At 47.8% G+C, this 17,250-nt stretch overlaps 1 protein-coding gene across 2 annotated transcripts in view; it reads right to left on the bottom strand.

The window, feature by feature from the left end:
* LOC137433894 (fibronectin) overlaps nt 1-17,250 on the bottom strand; it is a 270,389-nt gene that overhangs the window by 111,925 nt on the left and 141,214 nt on the right. For both annotated transcript variants that reach the window (XM_078785942.1, XM_078785943.1), the window contains 4 exons: nt 11,202-11,293; nt 10,465-10,633; nt 10,027-10,107; nt 9,468-9,650 (listed from right to left, as the gene is read on the bottom strand). In XM_078785942.1, coding sequence (XP_078642068.1) covers nt 9,468-9,650; nt 10,027-10,107; nt 10,465-10,633; nt 11,202-11,293 — 525 coding nt within the window. The remainder of the gene's footprint in view (nt 1-9,467; nt 9,651-10,026; nt 10,108-10,464; nt 10,634-11,201; nt 11,294-17,250) is intronic.

The raw sequence follows: 17,250 nt of genomic DNA, 5'->3' as shown, positions 1-17,250 counted from the left end.
CTACTCTTCACCATTCTCACACCACTTCCCTTCCATCTCGTCTCTTGCACACAACATATGTCCACTCTTCTTCTGACCAATACTTCCACCACTTCTCCTGATCTCCCTGTCATTGTCCCCTACATTCCATGTCCCAAACCTCAGAAACCGATCTCCACTTCGGGCTGCACCCTGCCCATATGTAGTTGTAATTGTCATGGTTCTCTTTTTGAGGCAATGTTTTTATGGCCGGATGCCCTTCCTGACGCCAACCCTCTTAGTCGTCTCTTACGACACGCAGGGATACGGTGTACCTATTCTGACCAGGGTACACACTGGGAAACGTTTAAAACATGGAGATTCTGGGGGGAGGGGGGGGGGGGCGTCAGCATCACGACTGCGGTTTAAACATATTCCAACAATATCCAAACAGAACCATGAAAACCATGAAAAACAATCCGGGAAAAGTCTCCAAGCGAGAACGTGGATTTGAGAAAGAAGGAGCAGAGGCGTCAGAAAACGAGATACAGGGGGCGGGGCACAAGCCGAGATGAGGAGGAGAGCGAACAAGCACGTGTCCGGGAGGAGAGAAAGAATCAATCAACCACATCCTCCTATGGTAAATGGTAATCGGACAGAGGATCCTGGGGGATATGGTAGACAAATAATTGGCGTTTGTGCATTTGCAGTTGATCAGTAACCCGCCGGGTCGTGGAGTTATCCTCGCTTGGTACCCTCAGGTCCGGTAGTCCTGGAGGAACCGAGGCCTCCCCTCGTAATAAACCCAAAATCCACGACCGTAACAATATTAACAAAAGTGTTTGGACAATAAGAGAATAAGAGGGTCAGTGCTGAACCGTATATATTTGATTTGTAATCATCATGCATCATCAACGTACCATAATCCTACCAGAGTGTCGGTGCTGCCAAAACAGTTGCTAGGCAAGGGTTACCTTGGATAGTTTGCCGTTGCCTCCCTTGTAGTCAGTCAGGGCGGCAATTTGTAATTTGGCCAGGATGCCATCAGTAACAGGCCTCATCTTCACTAAAGACACTCTGGGATCTTTAAAGTCCACCACCTATCACTGGTGGCAGATGGGTCTTCCGGCTTAACTTCCTTCCAATGGATGGTGCACACATTGATGTACCTTCCTGCATTAGGAGCAGCAGGGTGACCATATTCACCTGGGAAGAGATTCTAACCCAGGCTAGACAGCTCAAGAGGAATGTACGCACATGTAAGCTATTCTGCCAGCTTAAATTTGTTATAGAGTGTTCCTAGCCCATTGTACCAAACGTTGGTATACGTCCACTGTAATATCACACCATTCCTCCTTCAGAGGAAGTACAAGTACAGTGGCGGACTTCGTTTTGCTGGCCCTCAGGTGGTGTTCCAGAATGTTCCAGAGTGGTTTGATTGCATTTTAAGTCGGGGCTCCTGACTATAGCCACTGCAGGTTTTCAACGTCTTTGGCCGTGAAGTAATTCCTCGCAGACACAGCAGAATGGTAAAGTACATCGTCATGCTAATACTATGGCCCCTCACAATATATATATATAATAACCACCTTTAGAGGCCATTTTTCCCCGCAAGCGGGGGTTGGCCTTTTTCGGGAACCGTGGTTGTTGTTGTTTTTCGGTCCCCTTTTTGAAGCAATGTTTTACGGCCGGATGCCCTTCCTGACGCCAACCCTTTTTGCCGCCTTTAACGACAAACAGGGAATTACCAGTGAACTGGTCCTCAATTAGCCGACCTCGGAAGGATGACAGGCTGAGTCAACCCCCCTGGCGTTAATTCAGCGATCGACCGGGATTCGAACCCAGGATCCTAGGATCCTAAGCTGACACCCTAGCCGCTAGCCCAACACCAGGGTTGGACATATGGACATAAATGGACATATGGTTGGACATATGGACATATATATGGCATATGGACATAAACACCAATATTGCAGCTCATGCAGGCCATGTCGTCAGGCAGACACCTAAATAAAGCACGTGTAAGTTAGAAGGAATCAACAATGCTTAGGCCGTTTTACCACCGGAAGATGGATGATGTGATGATGAGCATTATCACATGATGGTGATGATGTACTACACTGGTATGTTCTGTTTGAGCGTCATCATCTTTTCATCATCATCGTCATCGTCATCAACGTCATCTTTTCTCCGCCTCTGGAACAAACTCCCTCACTCTCTTCAATCCCACTGCACCCTCCAGGTCTTTAAAACAGCTGTTCACCACCATCTCTTATCCTCCCCCATCCAAAACCTTGATATTTTCTACCCCCGCTAATTTCGGTCCCCTTGTGTTTTATACCTCTCCCCCCCACCCTCCCCCTCCCACGCCTCCTGCCCCCAAGCCCTCTCCCTCCCACACTTCTCCCTGCTCTCAAATGTTGTGATTGTGTGCTTCCCCTTCTCTCCCCATCTTGTCTTCCGCTCCCTCTTTTTGTGTGTTTTGTTTGTCTGGTTGATTTGTTTGTGAAATAAATGTTAGCTCTTTCACGAGACTCGATTCAGTATCCAAAAAAAAAAAAAAAAATTCTCGATGTCTGTTTTGGACCTTATTCTTATTACAGTTTTATAAGCACAGATTTGAGTGAGTGGGATTAGAGAGTGAAACTGATGGGATTTTAAAGAATTATTACATGATTAAAAGGCAGAGGAGGTGCATACATCACTCATCATCTGCCCAAAATAAAGAAAACAATGAGTGTGATATCGCCTTCTATATAATCTGTATTGCTTATTAGCCGCCTGGCATATGGAACTTCTTATGAACTTTCATCCATGTTCTTGGGCCCATGTCCCATTTTTATTCTAGGTGACCTTCATTCCTTTAATTTCCTTCCTGACGGTATATCGCCAGGTCTCTCTTGGCTCTCCAACCCTTCTCCTTCTTGGCATGTTGCTCTTTTCGGTATATCTTGATCCGCCATGCGTGACACTTTTTTTTTCTTTGTATACAGAATCGAGGCTTGTGTAAGAGCAAACACATTAAACATGAAAACATGCACAGACACATAAAACATACAATGAAGGGAGCGGGAGACAAGAGGGGGAGAGAGAGGAAAGCCTACAAGCACAACAACAGTATAGAACAAGGAAGTCAGTAGATCTGTGGAAGGGAGAGGGCTGGGGGAGAGGGGAAGGGGTACACGGTATAAAGCAAATGAACACTACTAGGAATTTCAGGAAAGAAGTTGTAGATTGAAAGAGACGGATTTGGGGTGTATTAATCGGGTTAGAAAAGATCAAGGTTTTGGATGGGGGAAGATATGAGATGGTGGTGAACAGCTGTTTTAAAGACCTGGAGGGAGGAGTGGGATTGAAGAAAGTGTGGGAGATTGCGCCCGAGGCGGGAGAAAAGAGGAATGAAAGAGTGAAGGTGAGCAGAGAGTCTTGATTTTGGCAGTTTCACCAGAAGAGGGTTGACGATAGATCTTGAGCATCTTGAAGGAATATTTGGGGTAACAGGGCACAGACAGAGCAGGGGGAGCTAGGCCGGAGAGGAGTCGGTAGAAGACAGAATGACCACCAACCTGCCTGTGGTGAGCGAGTGACAGGCCCTCAGAATCAGCTCCATCACGGGAGATACCAATGATTCTGAATGCTTTGGTTTCAACAGCCTGAAGCCGAGCTAGGTGTGATGCAGAAGCACCAGCCCCGAGGGGAAAGCAGTATTCCATTGAGATGCGGATGAAAGCTTTGTATGTGGTGAGGAGCTCAGGTGTGCCCAGAAAGGACTTCGCATGACGGAGGATGCCCAGTCGGCGACTGGCTTTGGAGGCCGGCTTGGAAATGTGGTTTTCCCAGGAAAGATCATGGCAGAGTGAGACCCAAAAGCTTAAGTGGCAGAACTTATTCGAGAGGATTGTTGAGAAAGTAGATGGGAGGTTTGTCCAGATGGTGTTTACAGAGAGACATAATAAGAGTGTGAGATTTGTCAGGATTGAAAGACATGTTCCACTTGTTTGACCAGTCTGCGATTTTATCCAGGTCTGCAGAGAGTGAAGAGGCTGCAGCCTGCCGATCTGAGGGTTGAGATATGGAGCGGCAGAGAGTGGAGTCATCAGCAAAGAGATAGCGAGGATTTTCCAGAGAGTCAGAGAGATCATTAATGAATACCAAAAAAAAGCACAGGGCCCAGAACACTGCCTTGAGAAACTCCAGCCTGGACAGGAAGAGGGAGATGAGAGAATTCCATTCATGGCCACACATTGACTGCGACCAGAGAGGATGCAAGCAATGCCATGCCATGCTGCAAGTCATGCGTGGAGGTTTACATGGATACCAAAGGAGGAGAGTTTGGTGAGCAGGGCGGGGTGCCAGACCATATCGAATGCATGAGATATGTCAAGGGAGACAGCTCTAATTTCCTGTTTGACATTGAAGACCTCCATCCATTGTTGAGACAGCAGAAGCAGCATGTCCAGAGTAGAGAGACCTGGTCTGAATCCAAATTGATGATCTGAAATCAAGCCATTGGAGAAGAGGACGGATTTGATGTCAGAAGCAATGATGGATTCCATGACTTTGCTGGTAATTGGGAGAAGGCTGATTGGTCTGTAGTTGCAAGGATCTGTTTTTGCACCTTTTTGTGTAAAGCGGTGATGTTTGCTGATTTCCAAGATGCTGGCAGATGACCTTGAGCAAAAGAGAGGGTGAAAAGAACAGAGAGAGGGTGAGATAGAGCTGCAGAGCAGGATTTTAGGACTGGTGGGTTGATACCGTCTGGTCCAGTTGCAGAATCAGAGTCGAGGTTTGACAGAAACTTCTCCACCTTGTCAGGAGAGAAGGACACAAAGTCCAGGAGCAGCTGGGTTCGACTAGGTAAGTTGGGTACAGAGAGTGATGGGTTTGGGACACAATATTTTGAGACAAACACAGAGTTGAGGCATTCGGCTTTTTCACGTGCAGTGTCAACTGTGCAGCCATTTGAGGTGAGGGAGGGGATGGAGGGGGAATAAATGCCAGAAACAGATTTGACCAGACACCACCAGGATTTGGAGGAAGGGAACAGGTTTGAGAGTTCATTCTTGAGAGTAGAAAGATATTGTTTCCTGGCTCTCCTGAGGGTAGACACACACTTGTTCCGAGCTTTGTGAAAGGAAATGAGATTACCTTCAGTTTGATTTGCCTTCCATGATAACACTGCCTCACCACAAGCTTCACTGTACCATGGACGGGAGGAAGGGTATGACAACTGAAGACGAGATGGGATATATATGTGCATGAGAGAGAGCAGTTTACTTTGGAAGAATTCCCAGGAAGAGTTGATGTCAGAGGCAGTCGAGATGGGAGACTAGTCCAGAAGTTTAATGGCTGCTTGAAGACCGTGCCAGTCAGCCTGAGTGAAATGCCAGACTCGTCAACGCTGAGGAGGCTCTCTGAGAATGACCGGAGAGATGTCCACTTTAACAAGCAAATGATCTGATGAACCGATTGGAGCAGAAGAGGAGTAGCACACATTTTCAGGGAAGTTAGTCATAACCAAGTCTAGAAACGAAGATACTCCATTGACTGAGATCCAGGTTGGTAAATTGACAGATTGTGTCAGTCCCAGTGAGTTGCAGAAGTCCTTTGGCTGATGTGCCGTGGCTGGTGAGAGAGGAACCCACACCCAGCCTGGCGTGATGACAGTTGAATTCGTCGCATATGAGGAAGAGAGAGTTTGGATGAGTTGATAGAAGTTGGTCCATGTTGTCAGACATCGAGATGTAAATGGAGTCATCACTGTTTGGAGGACGGTACAGAACACATATGAACAAAAGGTGGGAGCGGAGAGGAAGCCATAGCCAGAGTTACTCCTGAGGGTGGGGTGGAGAGAGGGCAGTGCATGGGGAGTGAAGAAGAGAGTTTTTGATAAAGATAGCAACCCCACCACTCAGGTGAGGCTCATGTATATCATACCGGAGGAGGGAGTAATCAGGGAGAGATATTAAGGAATCAGAGACATCTTGAAGGAGGAAAGTTTCTGTTAAGCAGATCAAGTCTGGTTTGTCAGAAGCAACCTGTATGGAGAGATCAATCGGGTTTGAGCGAAGGCCCCGGATGTTTCAGGTCCATACCGTTAAGGAAGATGGAGGGGGAGCATCGAGTACAGGACAGGGGAGGGGTAGGGTAAGATGAGGTGGGAGAGGGGGAGGTAGGGAGAGCTGTTGCTTGTGTGTCAGAGATTGCAGTAAGAAAAGCTAGAAGAATGGAAAGGATGAGGACAAAAGGTTTGATGGTGATGGGATGAGGCACAGTGAGGTGTTGCTTGAGGAGGGGGGGGGGGGGCAGAGCAAAGTAGAAGGTTGGAGGAGGTGGAGGTATGAGTTGGAAGGGAGAGGAAGCGAGGAGGAGGCAGCTTTGAGGAGGCAGGGGGGGAGAGGGGAGAATTGGAGAATTGGAGAAAATGGTATGGGGGATTTGAAGGGGAGGGGTAAGGGGGGCGTTTTGAAGGGAAGGGATGAAGGGGGAGTTTTGAAGGGGACGGTGAGGGGGGAGTTTTGAAGGGGAGGGTGAGAGAGGGATTAGAAGGGGAGGGGTGAGGGGATATTTGGAGGGGAGGGGCGAGAGGGAGTTTAGGAGGGGAGGGGTGATGGGGGAGTTTTGAAGGGGAGGGGTGAGAGGGAGTTTAGGAGGGTAGAGATTAGGCGGGTGTTTAGGAGGGGAGGGGTGATGGGGGAGTTTAGAAAGTGTTGGACGATTAATGAAAAACTAACATTTATTACAAACTGGGTTTATTGTGATTTTCAAGTCAGAGATCCATTTGAAAATGTTATAGGAGGGGTGGAATTTAGGTAAGCTTAGAGAATATAGAAAGGAAGAACAGTTACAGATTGAATTTTTTTTTTAAATGGAATGATTTGAAGGAAATTGAAGAAAGCCTTTTAAATAGGGTGAAGAAGAGCATGTTGTAATATACCACTGAATACAACACTGCAGGGGACAGTTTCAACATTTTAAAACAAAACCATGAAAAACTATCTGGGAAAATTCCCCTTTAGTGAGGGCATGGATCTGAGCAAGAAGGAGAAAGGGTTGAATGAGTATGGTGGAAACTAGAATTGGAAAGGTGAGTATCGGCTGGAGATGTAGAAGAAAAAGTAGAGACTAACTTAAATTTACAAAATACCGACGAGGCGAGGGAAGCCTCAAGGGACAGGCCCCAGATGCGGTGCGAACAAAGCGACTATTTACACACAAGTTTGCACGATCTACAAACCAAGATCTAACTAGAAACACACAGTAACACATACACAGTAAAATAACCAGTGGAAATTTGACAAAGACACGATTGGGAAAAATATTTAACTTTGATGACGTGGTGAGCTCGGAAGGACGCTTCCTCACCGGAGGAACCAGAAGCGGAAGTGACCAATTAATCCCATTAATCCAGACCAATTAAATTAATTAATTAATGACCAATTAATCTCCACCTCCTAATTTTGCTCTCTTCTATGGTGTTTCTCTCCCTGATAACCTTTCAACCTCTTTCCTACTAGTCATGTCATGCCAGAAGATTCTCAAGCTTTTCTTATCGCCGCTGTATATGAAAGACTCCAGTTTGGATGCGATTTATTTGGTGATTTTCCAAGATTCACATCCAAATGGGAGGGCTGACTTCACATTGCTGACAAAGATCCTCAGCTTAGTTTTGGTGTTATACCTCTTTGACATCCACATTTCAAAGTAGCCATGCACCCTAGATATGTAAACTTATCAACCTCTCTAATTGGTGAGAATTGGTGCACATGCTGTTGTTGTTGGTGTGAGTGGAATGTATTCTATCTATTTACCATTCTGTAGTTAGATTACATAGATTACAACTTCACCTTCAATTTTGTAAAGTAGTACCATGTCCCTTCCTGTGTATCAGGAGTACAGCTGCACCCACAGCAATGATTCACACCAGCGGCAACATCGTGAATGTGAACGAATGAAATGTGGGTTTCTGTTTTGGTCAAATGCTCTTCACCTAACGTGCCATGAAATTTACAATATTGTACACCGCACCTTTCCTATGCCATCTCCAGGCGCTCCATAACGTCATTGCCGGGCACCAAAGGGGACCCGGCAATGACGCATGCTGAAAGGGAGTACTCAGTTTTCACTCCGTTTGTTTGCTTGTTTGTTTGCTTGTCCGGGCGATATCTCAGCCATCCTTTGAGCTAGGAAGCTGAAATTTTGGCACAATAGTGAGCAAGTGCTTTGGCAAAACGTTTTTTTTTGATGAACCAATTAATTGATTAGTCATTTAATTATTATCGATTAATTAAGTACTTATTTATTTTCTTTCTCATCTGGGCATTATCTCAGGCACCTTTTGAGCTAAGAAGCTGATATTTGGAAATGACAATGACCAAGTGATTTGGCTGAAAAGGCTATTTTTGGTTTATTGATTAATCAATTAATCGATTAATTATTTCATTATTCGATTAATGTCTTTATTAATTAATTTTTTTTAAGTTACAGATTCGGATGAAACGGTGGTGGTTTAGGTATACTATTAGCCAATTGATTGCGAAAATATTTTATGATCATTTATTGATTTTAATTATGCAATTAATCAATCAATTATTGTACACCTCTCCAACCCAATATAGTCTCTATGAACTGCGTTCCGGTATTGCCGCGCTGGAGGATATTTATTTAGTTGGCATGGGGTTGGTGTACTTTGAATGTATCTGTACTTGTTTTCACTTGTTTTCAAATTGGCGATGGCGATTCATTTTACACTCGGTTATTCTCTTCAACCTTAGATGACACTGCCTGCAATTTCATAATGCTGTAAAGAAAAGGGAAAAAAAACACCGTTTAGAGGCCATTTTTCCCCGCAAAGCGGGGGTTGGCCTTTTCGGGGACCAGTGGTAGTTGTTTTTTGGTCCCCTTTTTGAAGCAATGTTTTACGGCCGGATGCCCTTCCTGACGCCAACCCTTTTTGCCGCCTTCAACGACAAACAGGGAATTACCAGTGAACTGGTACTCAATTAGCCGACCTCGGAAGGATGATCAGGCTGAGTCAACCCCCCTGGCATTAATTCGGCGATCGACCGAGATTCAAACCCAGGATCCTAGGATCCTAAGCCGGCACCCTAGCTGCTAGCCCAACACCATGCTGTAAAGGCACAACATAAAAGCCTCACCCTAACGACTCAGCATAAGCCTTTGAAGCGTGCACTTGACAGGCCTCAGATGTCCCACATGTTTTACAGTTTCGCTACGCTACTCGCATCGGTCGTAAAATGTAAGTATAGCAGGGCTCACTTGACTTACACGCTTGTGTTGCAATTTATTCTTCTTCTTCTTCAATATCACTTTACTGGATCAGAGGATCATGGAGCAAAATAATCCATACATCATATCATCTTTGCACATATGTTAAGCTGGCTTTCACTCTTTCATAACAAGATGATTGCAGGCAATAGGATCTCGTTTCAGATCGAAGAGAACTCTCTCTGCATGGCAAAGGGTCCTTGTGATGAGCGAAAGGTCACCTGTGAGCATGATGGAGGCGACGCTCCCAGGAATGATCAATTCGGCTGGATCCACAGTAGTGTAACGAGGTGCATAGCGTAGCCGATAGTGGTCAGGGGGTCCAGAAACCGGTGGATCCCAGGACACGAGGAATGAATCCGGTTCGACCTCGGTGAAACGCAGGGCCATTGGTGGCCAAGGATCTATGTATGAAAAGGACGGCGTAGATCAGAGGAAAGTTATGTGATGATATTTACAAGCGAATGAATATGACTTTAAAAAGCTAATTATATGTACTAGTAATACTAGTGAAAAATAAATTACAAAGCAGAGTGGGTGTAAAGCTTGCAAGGCCTAAACATTTTAGCGATTGCCACCATGTTGGCTGGCCGAGTGGAAAATGCTGGAACAATCTGTCTTTTATTAACTCCCCCTTCCTTGTGCACATCCTCATTTCTCAGTGTGCCTTGGTGTGGAGAAAACATGGTCGAAACGTTGCCTTCGACAGGGTAGAGTGATGCGACGGTGAAGAGGAAAGGCCTCGGTATCAATGGCTGACGGTCAAGATAAATCACTCACCTGGTTCACGCGACTCCGTTTCCTTCGAGGTGTAAAGAGGATCTTTTCCAAGGATCATTTCTTTCACCGTCGTCAACCGAGCTTTGGAAAGGAAAAGCAACACATACTTTGGGTGTACAAACTGTAAACATCGTCTATTTGACATTGTGCAGGAATAGTTTAGCATCTACAAGAAAGACAACTTTTAAAGCCAAATGTCGGTTGTGAAAGGGGAAAGGCCGCGTCCCTTAAGCTTTCCAAACAATTTCATAGTTACTTGTGCCAGATCGTTTCCTGATTGGATAAAAGTGCCTGTTTGACTTGGAACGTACAGTACTTAAAATGAGACAACGCCACCACAAGATATTTTCCTGATGACAATCCTACGACACAGGCCACCACCCTCTCGCACACCCTTTACACCCACCACCATTTCGACTGCACTAACTGCTGACTTACCAGTTGTAATGTGTTTGATTACTGGTGGGCTGCGTTGTGTTCCATGCAAGATGATGGTGATGGTGATGATGTAGGTACTTCCGGGTTGTAGGTCCTCGAATACCAGGTGACCGGAAGTCTCGTTCACCTCCAGAGGGGACTTGATTCCCAATCCATCATCAATCAGCACCTGCAACTCAGAGAATGGAGCCATTTTCTGTCTGTCCTAAGGATTTTTTTGGTATACGGAGGAAGAACTAGAACAATGAGCGGATCTGGACGTAACTGGACAGAGGGGGGACACTGTCCGCGGAGCTAAAGGACAAAATAGAAGGAAACTTGGCCAAACGATAGTTGTGGGGATGAATGGGGAAGACACGATGATATTTGGAAGGATATTTGGAAGGAGAAGGGCTTTAGGGTGAGGGGGATTAGATTAATAGGGGTAGAAAAGATCATGGACACTTGAAACTTAGAACTTCAAGTTCACATTGAGATGTTCACGTTGACCTTGAACTTGATGCTTGTAACTTCAAGTTCAAGGTCAACCTGATATTGGCGGGTTAGACCAATTGTGATTGGAGGATAACGCTAATGATACAGAAGGTACTTTTCACAGTGAAATAAAAGCCGAAACATGAATAAATTTACAAGCAAATGCTATTTTGAGTTCACAGATCACTTTCCCTTGGGCCTTAAATTATGCAGGTTGCCTCAAAAGTTTGAGTACGTTACCGGATCTCATCGAGTGGGCGCACCTGAATCATAATGTTCGGATTTGGTTCCCAGAGGATGGATATTATTGAGTCAGTTGTTTCAAAGGTGAACATCTCTTCGTTGAGCGGTTGCCCTGAAAACACAACAAAATACAAACAAACGAAGAGGCATTTTAAAAAATGGTTTATAAGTTCAATTTATCATACCAATCACAAAACCTGGTGCTGGCTTAGCGGTTAGGGTGCGGCTTAGCGGTTAAGGTGCCGGATTAGCGGTTAGGGTGTTGGCTTAGCGGTTAGAGTGCCGGCTTAGCGGTTAGGGTGTTGGCTTAGCGGTTAGAGTGCCGGCTTAGCGGATTGGGTGCCGGCTTAGCGGTTAGGGTGCGGCTTAGCGGTTAGGGTGCGGCTTAGCAGTTAGGGTGCGGCTTAGCGGTTAGGGTGCGGCTTAGCGGTTAGGGTGCGGCTTAGTGGTTTGGGTGCGGCTTAGCGGTTTGGGTGCCGCCTTAGCGGTTAGGGTGCCAGCTTAGCGGTTAGGGTGCGGCTTAGCGGTTAGGGTGCCGGCTTAGCGGTTAGGGTGCCGGCTTAGCGGTTAGGGTGCCGGCTTAGCGGTTAGGGTGCCGGCTTAGCGGTTAGGGTGCCGGCTTAGCGGTTAGGGTGCCGGCTTAGCGGTTAGGGTGCCGGCTCAGCGGTTAGGGTGTGGCTTAGCGGTTATGGTGCCGGCTTAGAAGTTAGGGTGTTGGCTTAGCGGTTAGAATGCCGGCTTAGCAGTTTGGGTGCCGGCTTAGCGTTTAGGGTGCCGGATTAGCGGTTAGGGTGCCGGATTAGCAGTTAGGGTGCCGGCTTAGCGGTTATGGTGCCGGCTTAGCGGTTATGGGGCCGGCTTAGTGGTTATTGTGCCGGCTTAGCGGTTATGGTGCCGGCTTAGCGGTTAGGGTTCCGGCTTAGCGGTTACGGTGCCGGCTTAACGGTTATTGTGCCGGCTTAGCGGTTATGGTGCCTGCTTAGCGGTTAGGGTGCCGGCTTAGCGGTTATGGTGCCGGCTTAGCGGTTATGGTGCCGGCTTAGCGGTTATGATGCCGGCTTAGCAGTTAGGGTGCCGGCTTAGCGGTTAGGGTGCCGGCTTAGCGGTTAGGGTGCCGGCTTAGCGGTTATGGTGCCGGCTTAGCGGTTAGGGTGTTGGCTTAGCGGTTATAGTGCCGGCTTAGCGGTTATGGTGCCGGCTTAGCGGTTAGGGTGCCAGCTTAGCAGTTATGGTGCCGGATTAGCGGTTATGGTGCCGGCTTAGCGGTTAGGGTGTTGGCTTAGCGGTTATGGTGCCGGCTTAGCGGTTATGGTTCCGGCTTCGCGGTTAGGGTGTCGACTTAGTGGTTAGGGTGCTGGCTTAGCGGTTAGGGTGCCGGCTTAGCGGTTATGGTTCCGGCTTAGCGGTTAGGGTGCCGGCTTAGCGGTTAGGGTGCCGGCTTAGCGGTTAGCATGCTGGCTTAGCGGTTATGGTGCCGGCTTAGGGGTTAGGGTGCCGGCTTAGCGGTTATGGAGTTGGCTTAGCTGTTATGGTGCCGGCTTAGCAGTTAGGGTCTTGGCTTAGCGGTTAGGGTGCCGGCTTAGCGGTTAGGGTGCCCTCTTAGCGGTTAGGGTGCCGGCTTAGCGGTTATGGTGCCGGCTTAGCGGTTATGGTGCCGGCTTAGCGGTTATGGTGCCGGCTTAGCGGTGAGGGTGTCGGCTTAGCAGTTAGGGTGTTGGCTTAGCGGTTAGGGTGCCGGCTTAGCGGTTAGGGTGCCGTCTTAGCGGTTAGGGTGCCAGCTTAGCGGTTAGGGTGTCGGCTTAGCGGTTAGGGTGTTGGCGAAGCAGTTCGGGTGTTGTCTTAGCGGTTAGGATGTTGCCTTAGTGGTTAGGGTGTCGGCCTAGTGGTTAGGGTGTCGGCTTAGAGGTTAGGGTGCCGGCTTAGTGGTTAGGGTGTTGGCTTAGCAGTTAGGGTGTTGGCTTAGCGGTTAGGGTGTTGGCTTAGTGGTTAGGGTGTTGGCTTAGGGGTTAGGGTGTTGGCTTAGCGGTTAGGGTGCCGGCTTAGCGGTTAGGGTAGCGGCTTAGCGGTTAGGGTGTCGACTTAGCGGTTAGGGTGCTGGCTTAGCGGTTAGGGTGTCGACTTAACGGTTAGGGTGCTGGGTTAGCGGTTAGGGTGTCGGCTTAGCGGTTAGGGTGCTGGGTTAGCGGTTAGGGTGTCGGCTTAGCGGTTAGGGTGTCGACTTAGCGGTTAGGGTGCTGGCTTAGCGGTTAGGGTGCCGGCTTAGCGGTTAGGCTGCCGGCTTAGCGGTTAGGGTGCCGGCTTAGCGGTTAGGGTGCCGGCTTAGCGGTTAGGGTGCCGGCTTAGCGGCTAGGGTGCCGGCCTAGCGGCTCGGGTGCCGGACTAGCGGTTAGGGTGCCGGCTTAGCGGTTAGGGTGCCGGCTTAGCGGTTAGGGTGCCGGCTTAGCGGTTAGGGTGCCGGCTTAGCGGTTAGGGTGCCGGCTTAGCGGTTAGGGTGCCGGCTTAGCGGTTAGGGTGCCGGCTTAGCGGTTAGGGTGCCGGCTTAGCGGTTAGGGTGCCGGCTTAGCAGTTAGGGTGCCGGCTTAGCGGTTAGGGTGCCGGCTTAGCGGTTAGGGTGCCGGCTTAGCGGTTAGGGTGCCGGCTTAGCGGTTAGGGTTCCGGCTTAGCGGTTAGGGTTCCGGCTTAGCGGTTAGGGTGCCGGCTTAGCGGTTAGGGTGCCGGCTTAGCGGTTAGGGTGCCGGCTTAGCGGTTAGGGTGCCGGCTTAGCGGTTAGGGTGCCGGCTTAGCGGTTAGGGTGCCGGCTTAGCGGTTAGGGTGCCGGCTTAGCGGTTAGGGTGCCGGCTTAGCGGTTAGGGTGCCGGCTTAGCGGTTAGGGTGCCGGCTTAGCGGTTAGGGTGCCGGCTTAGCGGTTAGGGTGCCGGCTTAGCGGTTAGGGTGCCGGCTTAGCAGTTAGGGTGCCGGCTTAGCGGTTAGGGTGCCGGCTTGGGATCCTGGGTTCGAATCCCAGTCGATCGTTGAATTAACGCCAGGGGGGTTCACTCGGCCTGTCATCCTTCCGAGGTTGGCAAATTGAGTACCAGCTTGCTGGTAATTGGGGCACTGCATCAGCGGCATAACCGCGCTTCCAGAGAAATGATGCAACCAGCGGCCAAAGGCTGCATATGAAACAACAACATACCAGTCACACACAATGTATCAGTGGGTAACTCTGGCACAGTTAAAGGCCATTTGGCCCATCGTGCCTGCACCACATTTACATAAAACCTTTTCCTCGCACTACAGGTAGTGGGCAGAAGTTTTTAATTGTTTCCAGCCTCTTTGTGGATGAAACCGATTTGGCCAGTCGTTGGTCAGCAATCTTGCAACTAACGTATATTGACAGGTTATGGGGTAAAAGGAAAGGTGCAAGCAGAAATTGCGCACAGATGAAGGTGTGAGACATAATCACTACACCATGAAAAATAACAAAATTTCATGTTGGCTTTGAATGACGACATTTGTCTGAAAGCTGTCTGTTTGTTAACAGGTTCAGACACGGTGAACGAGCAATTCAAATGTGGCTTTAAAAGAAGTTTTACATTCAAGGAGGGCAACAAATACTACAAGGAGGGAACTCGGTGGAGCGCACACCTCCACCAGGCTGAACAGTTTATTCTTTGTATCCCACTGATAGGCCGGATCTGGATTCGGACTTCGGCTTGTTCTTGTCACCTAACCAACTCATCCACTCAGTTTTGTCAAATATCGTTCACAACGTTTTGATATATCATGCTATATATCGTTTTTTGCCCTAAAACCCAACCTTTCCACCAAATTTCGTCTGAATCCGTCCACAACTTTTTAAGTTATCCTGTTCACAAACAGACACACAGACAGGGTTGAAAACATAACCTCCATCCACCTTTGGTGGCAGAATTAATGAGGAAGTCTTGGCTTACATTCAAGAATGCAAACATGCCATTCCATTGGAAAATGAACACTCAGAAGGTGATTCTGTTGGAACTAAAAAACATCTAATTGGTTCCTTCTTCTTCTTTCTTACGCAGCACATGGCTGCAGGTAGCATCATTTGCTGGGGGGAGGGGGGGGGGTAGTGTATGCGCCGTTGATGCAGTAGCCCCTGTAGGTTGGAGCACGAATTTGTAATTTGTTCAGTGTGCCATCTATAGCTCAACTAGTCTTCACGAAAGGACACTGTGAGGTCTTTAACGTCAACCAACTAATGATTCAATTGGTTGTCCAGGAGCTATTTGAGAGCCAGGAGGTTTTTTTTGGTATAAAGAGTCAAGGCTCGTGTAAGAGCTAACACATTACACAGTCGAGGAAAAGTCAGGCACAGACCCATAAAACATACAATAAATACAAGGAGTGGGAGACAAGAGGGGTAGAGAGAGAGAGGAAAGCACACAAGCGCAACAACAGTAGAGAACAGGAACGTCGGTAGATCTGTGGAAGAGGGAGGGCCGGTGGGGGGGGGGGGGGGGAGAGGACGGGGAGGGAAGGGTACACGGTATAAAACAAATTGACACTACGAGGAATTTCAGGAAAGAAGTTGGAGATTGAAAGAGGTGGATTTGGGGTGTTTTAACGGGGGTAGAAAAGATCAAGGTTTTGGATGGTGGAAGATGAGAGATGGTGGTGAACAGCTGTTTTAAAGACCTGGAGGGAGGAGTGGGATTGAAGAGAGTGAGGGAGTTTGTTCCAGAGGCGGGAGAAAAGAGGAATGAAGGAGTGAAGGTGAGCAGAGGCTTGATTTTGGCAGTTTAACCATAAGAGGGTTGCAGGCAGATCTTGTGCGACCTGTAGGAATATTAGGGGGACAGAGCACAGAGAGAGCGGGGGGAGCAAGGCCGGAGAGGAGTCCGTAGAAGACAGAAAGACCATCAACCTATCTGCGGTGAGTGAGTGAAAGACCCTCGGAGTTAGCTTCATCGCAGGAGATTCCAATGATTCTGAAAGCTTTGGTTTCAACAGCGTGAAGACGAGCTAGGTGTGAGGCAGGAGCACCGGCCCAGAGGGGAGAGCAGTATTCCATTGAGCTGTGGATGAAAGCCTTATATGTCGTGAGGAGCTCAGGTGTGCCAAGGAAGGACTTCGCACGACGGAGGATGCCCAGTCGGCGACTGGCTTTGGAGGCCAGCTTGGAAATGTGGTTTTCCAGGAAAGATCATGGCAGATAGTGAGACCCAAAAGCTTGAGTGACAGAACTTCTTGAAGAAGATTGTTGAGAAAGTAGATGGGAGGGTCGAGTACAATCCCATGAATGTCGAGGACAATCCAGTGAATGTTGAAGAAAATCTCGTGAATGTCGAGGAAAATCCCGTGAATCTAAAGTAAAATCTCGTGAATGTCGAGGAAAATCCCGTGAATGTCGAGGAAAATCCGTAAATGTCGAGGAAAATCGCATGAATGTTGAGGAAAATCTGTGAATGTCAAGAAAAATCCCATGAATGTCGAGGAGAATCCATGAATGTCGAGGAAAATCCCCATGAATGTTGAGGAAAATCTGTGAATGTCGAGGAAAATTCCATGAATGTCGAGGAAAATTCCATGAATGTCGAGTAAAATCCGTGAATGTCGAGGAAAATCCCATGAATGTTGAGGAAAATCCATGAATGTCGAGGAAAATCCCGTGAATATAAAGGAAAATCCATGTATGTCGAGGAAAATCCCATGAATATAAAGGAAAATCCCGTGAATGTTGAGGAAAATCCATGAATGTCGAGGAAAATCCATGAATGTCAAGGAAAATCCCATGAATGTTGAGGAAAATCCATGAATGTTGAGGAAAATCCCGTGAATGTCGAGGAAAATCCGTAAATGTCGAGGAAAATCGCATGAATGTTGAGGAAAATCTGTGAATGTCGAGAAAAATCCGATGAATGTCGAGGAGAATCCATGAATGTCGAGGAAAATCCCCATGAATGTCGAGGAAAATCTGTGAATGTCGAGGAAAATTCCATGAATGTCGAGGAAAATCCGTGAATGTCAAGGAAAATCCCATGAATGTTGAGGAAAATCCATGAATGTCAAGGAAAATCCCGTGAATATAAAGGAAAATCCATGTATGTC

Source organism: Myxine glutinosa, chromosome 10 (assembly GCF_964187855.1).
Source record: "Myxine glutinosa chromosome 10, kmMyxGlut1.1, whole genome shotgun sequence".
NCBI classification, from domain to species: Eukaryota; Metazoa; Chordata; class Myxini; order Myxiniformes; family Myxinidae; genus Myxine; species Myxine glutinosa.
Note: the sequence above shows the minus strand (reverse complement) of the source record. Positions and strands in the feature narration are given on the sequence as shown.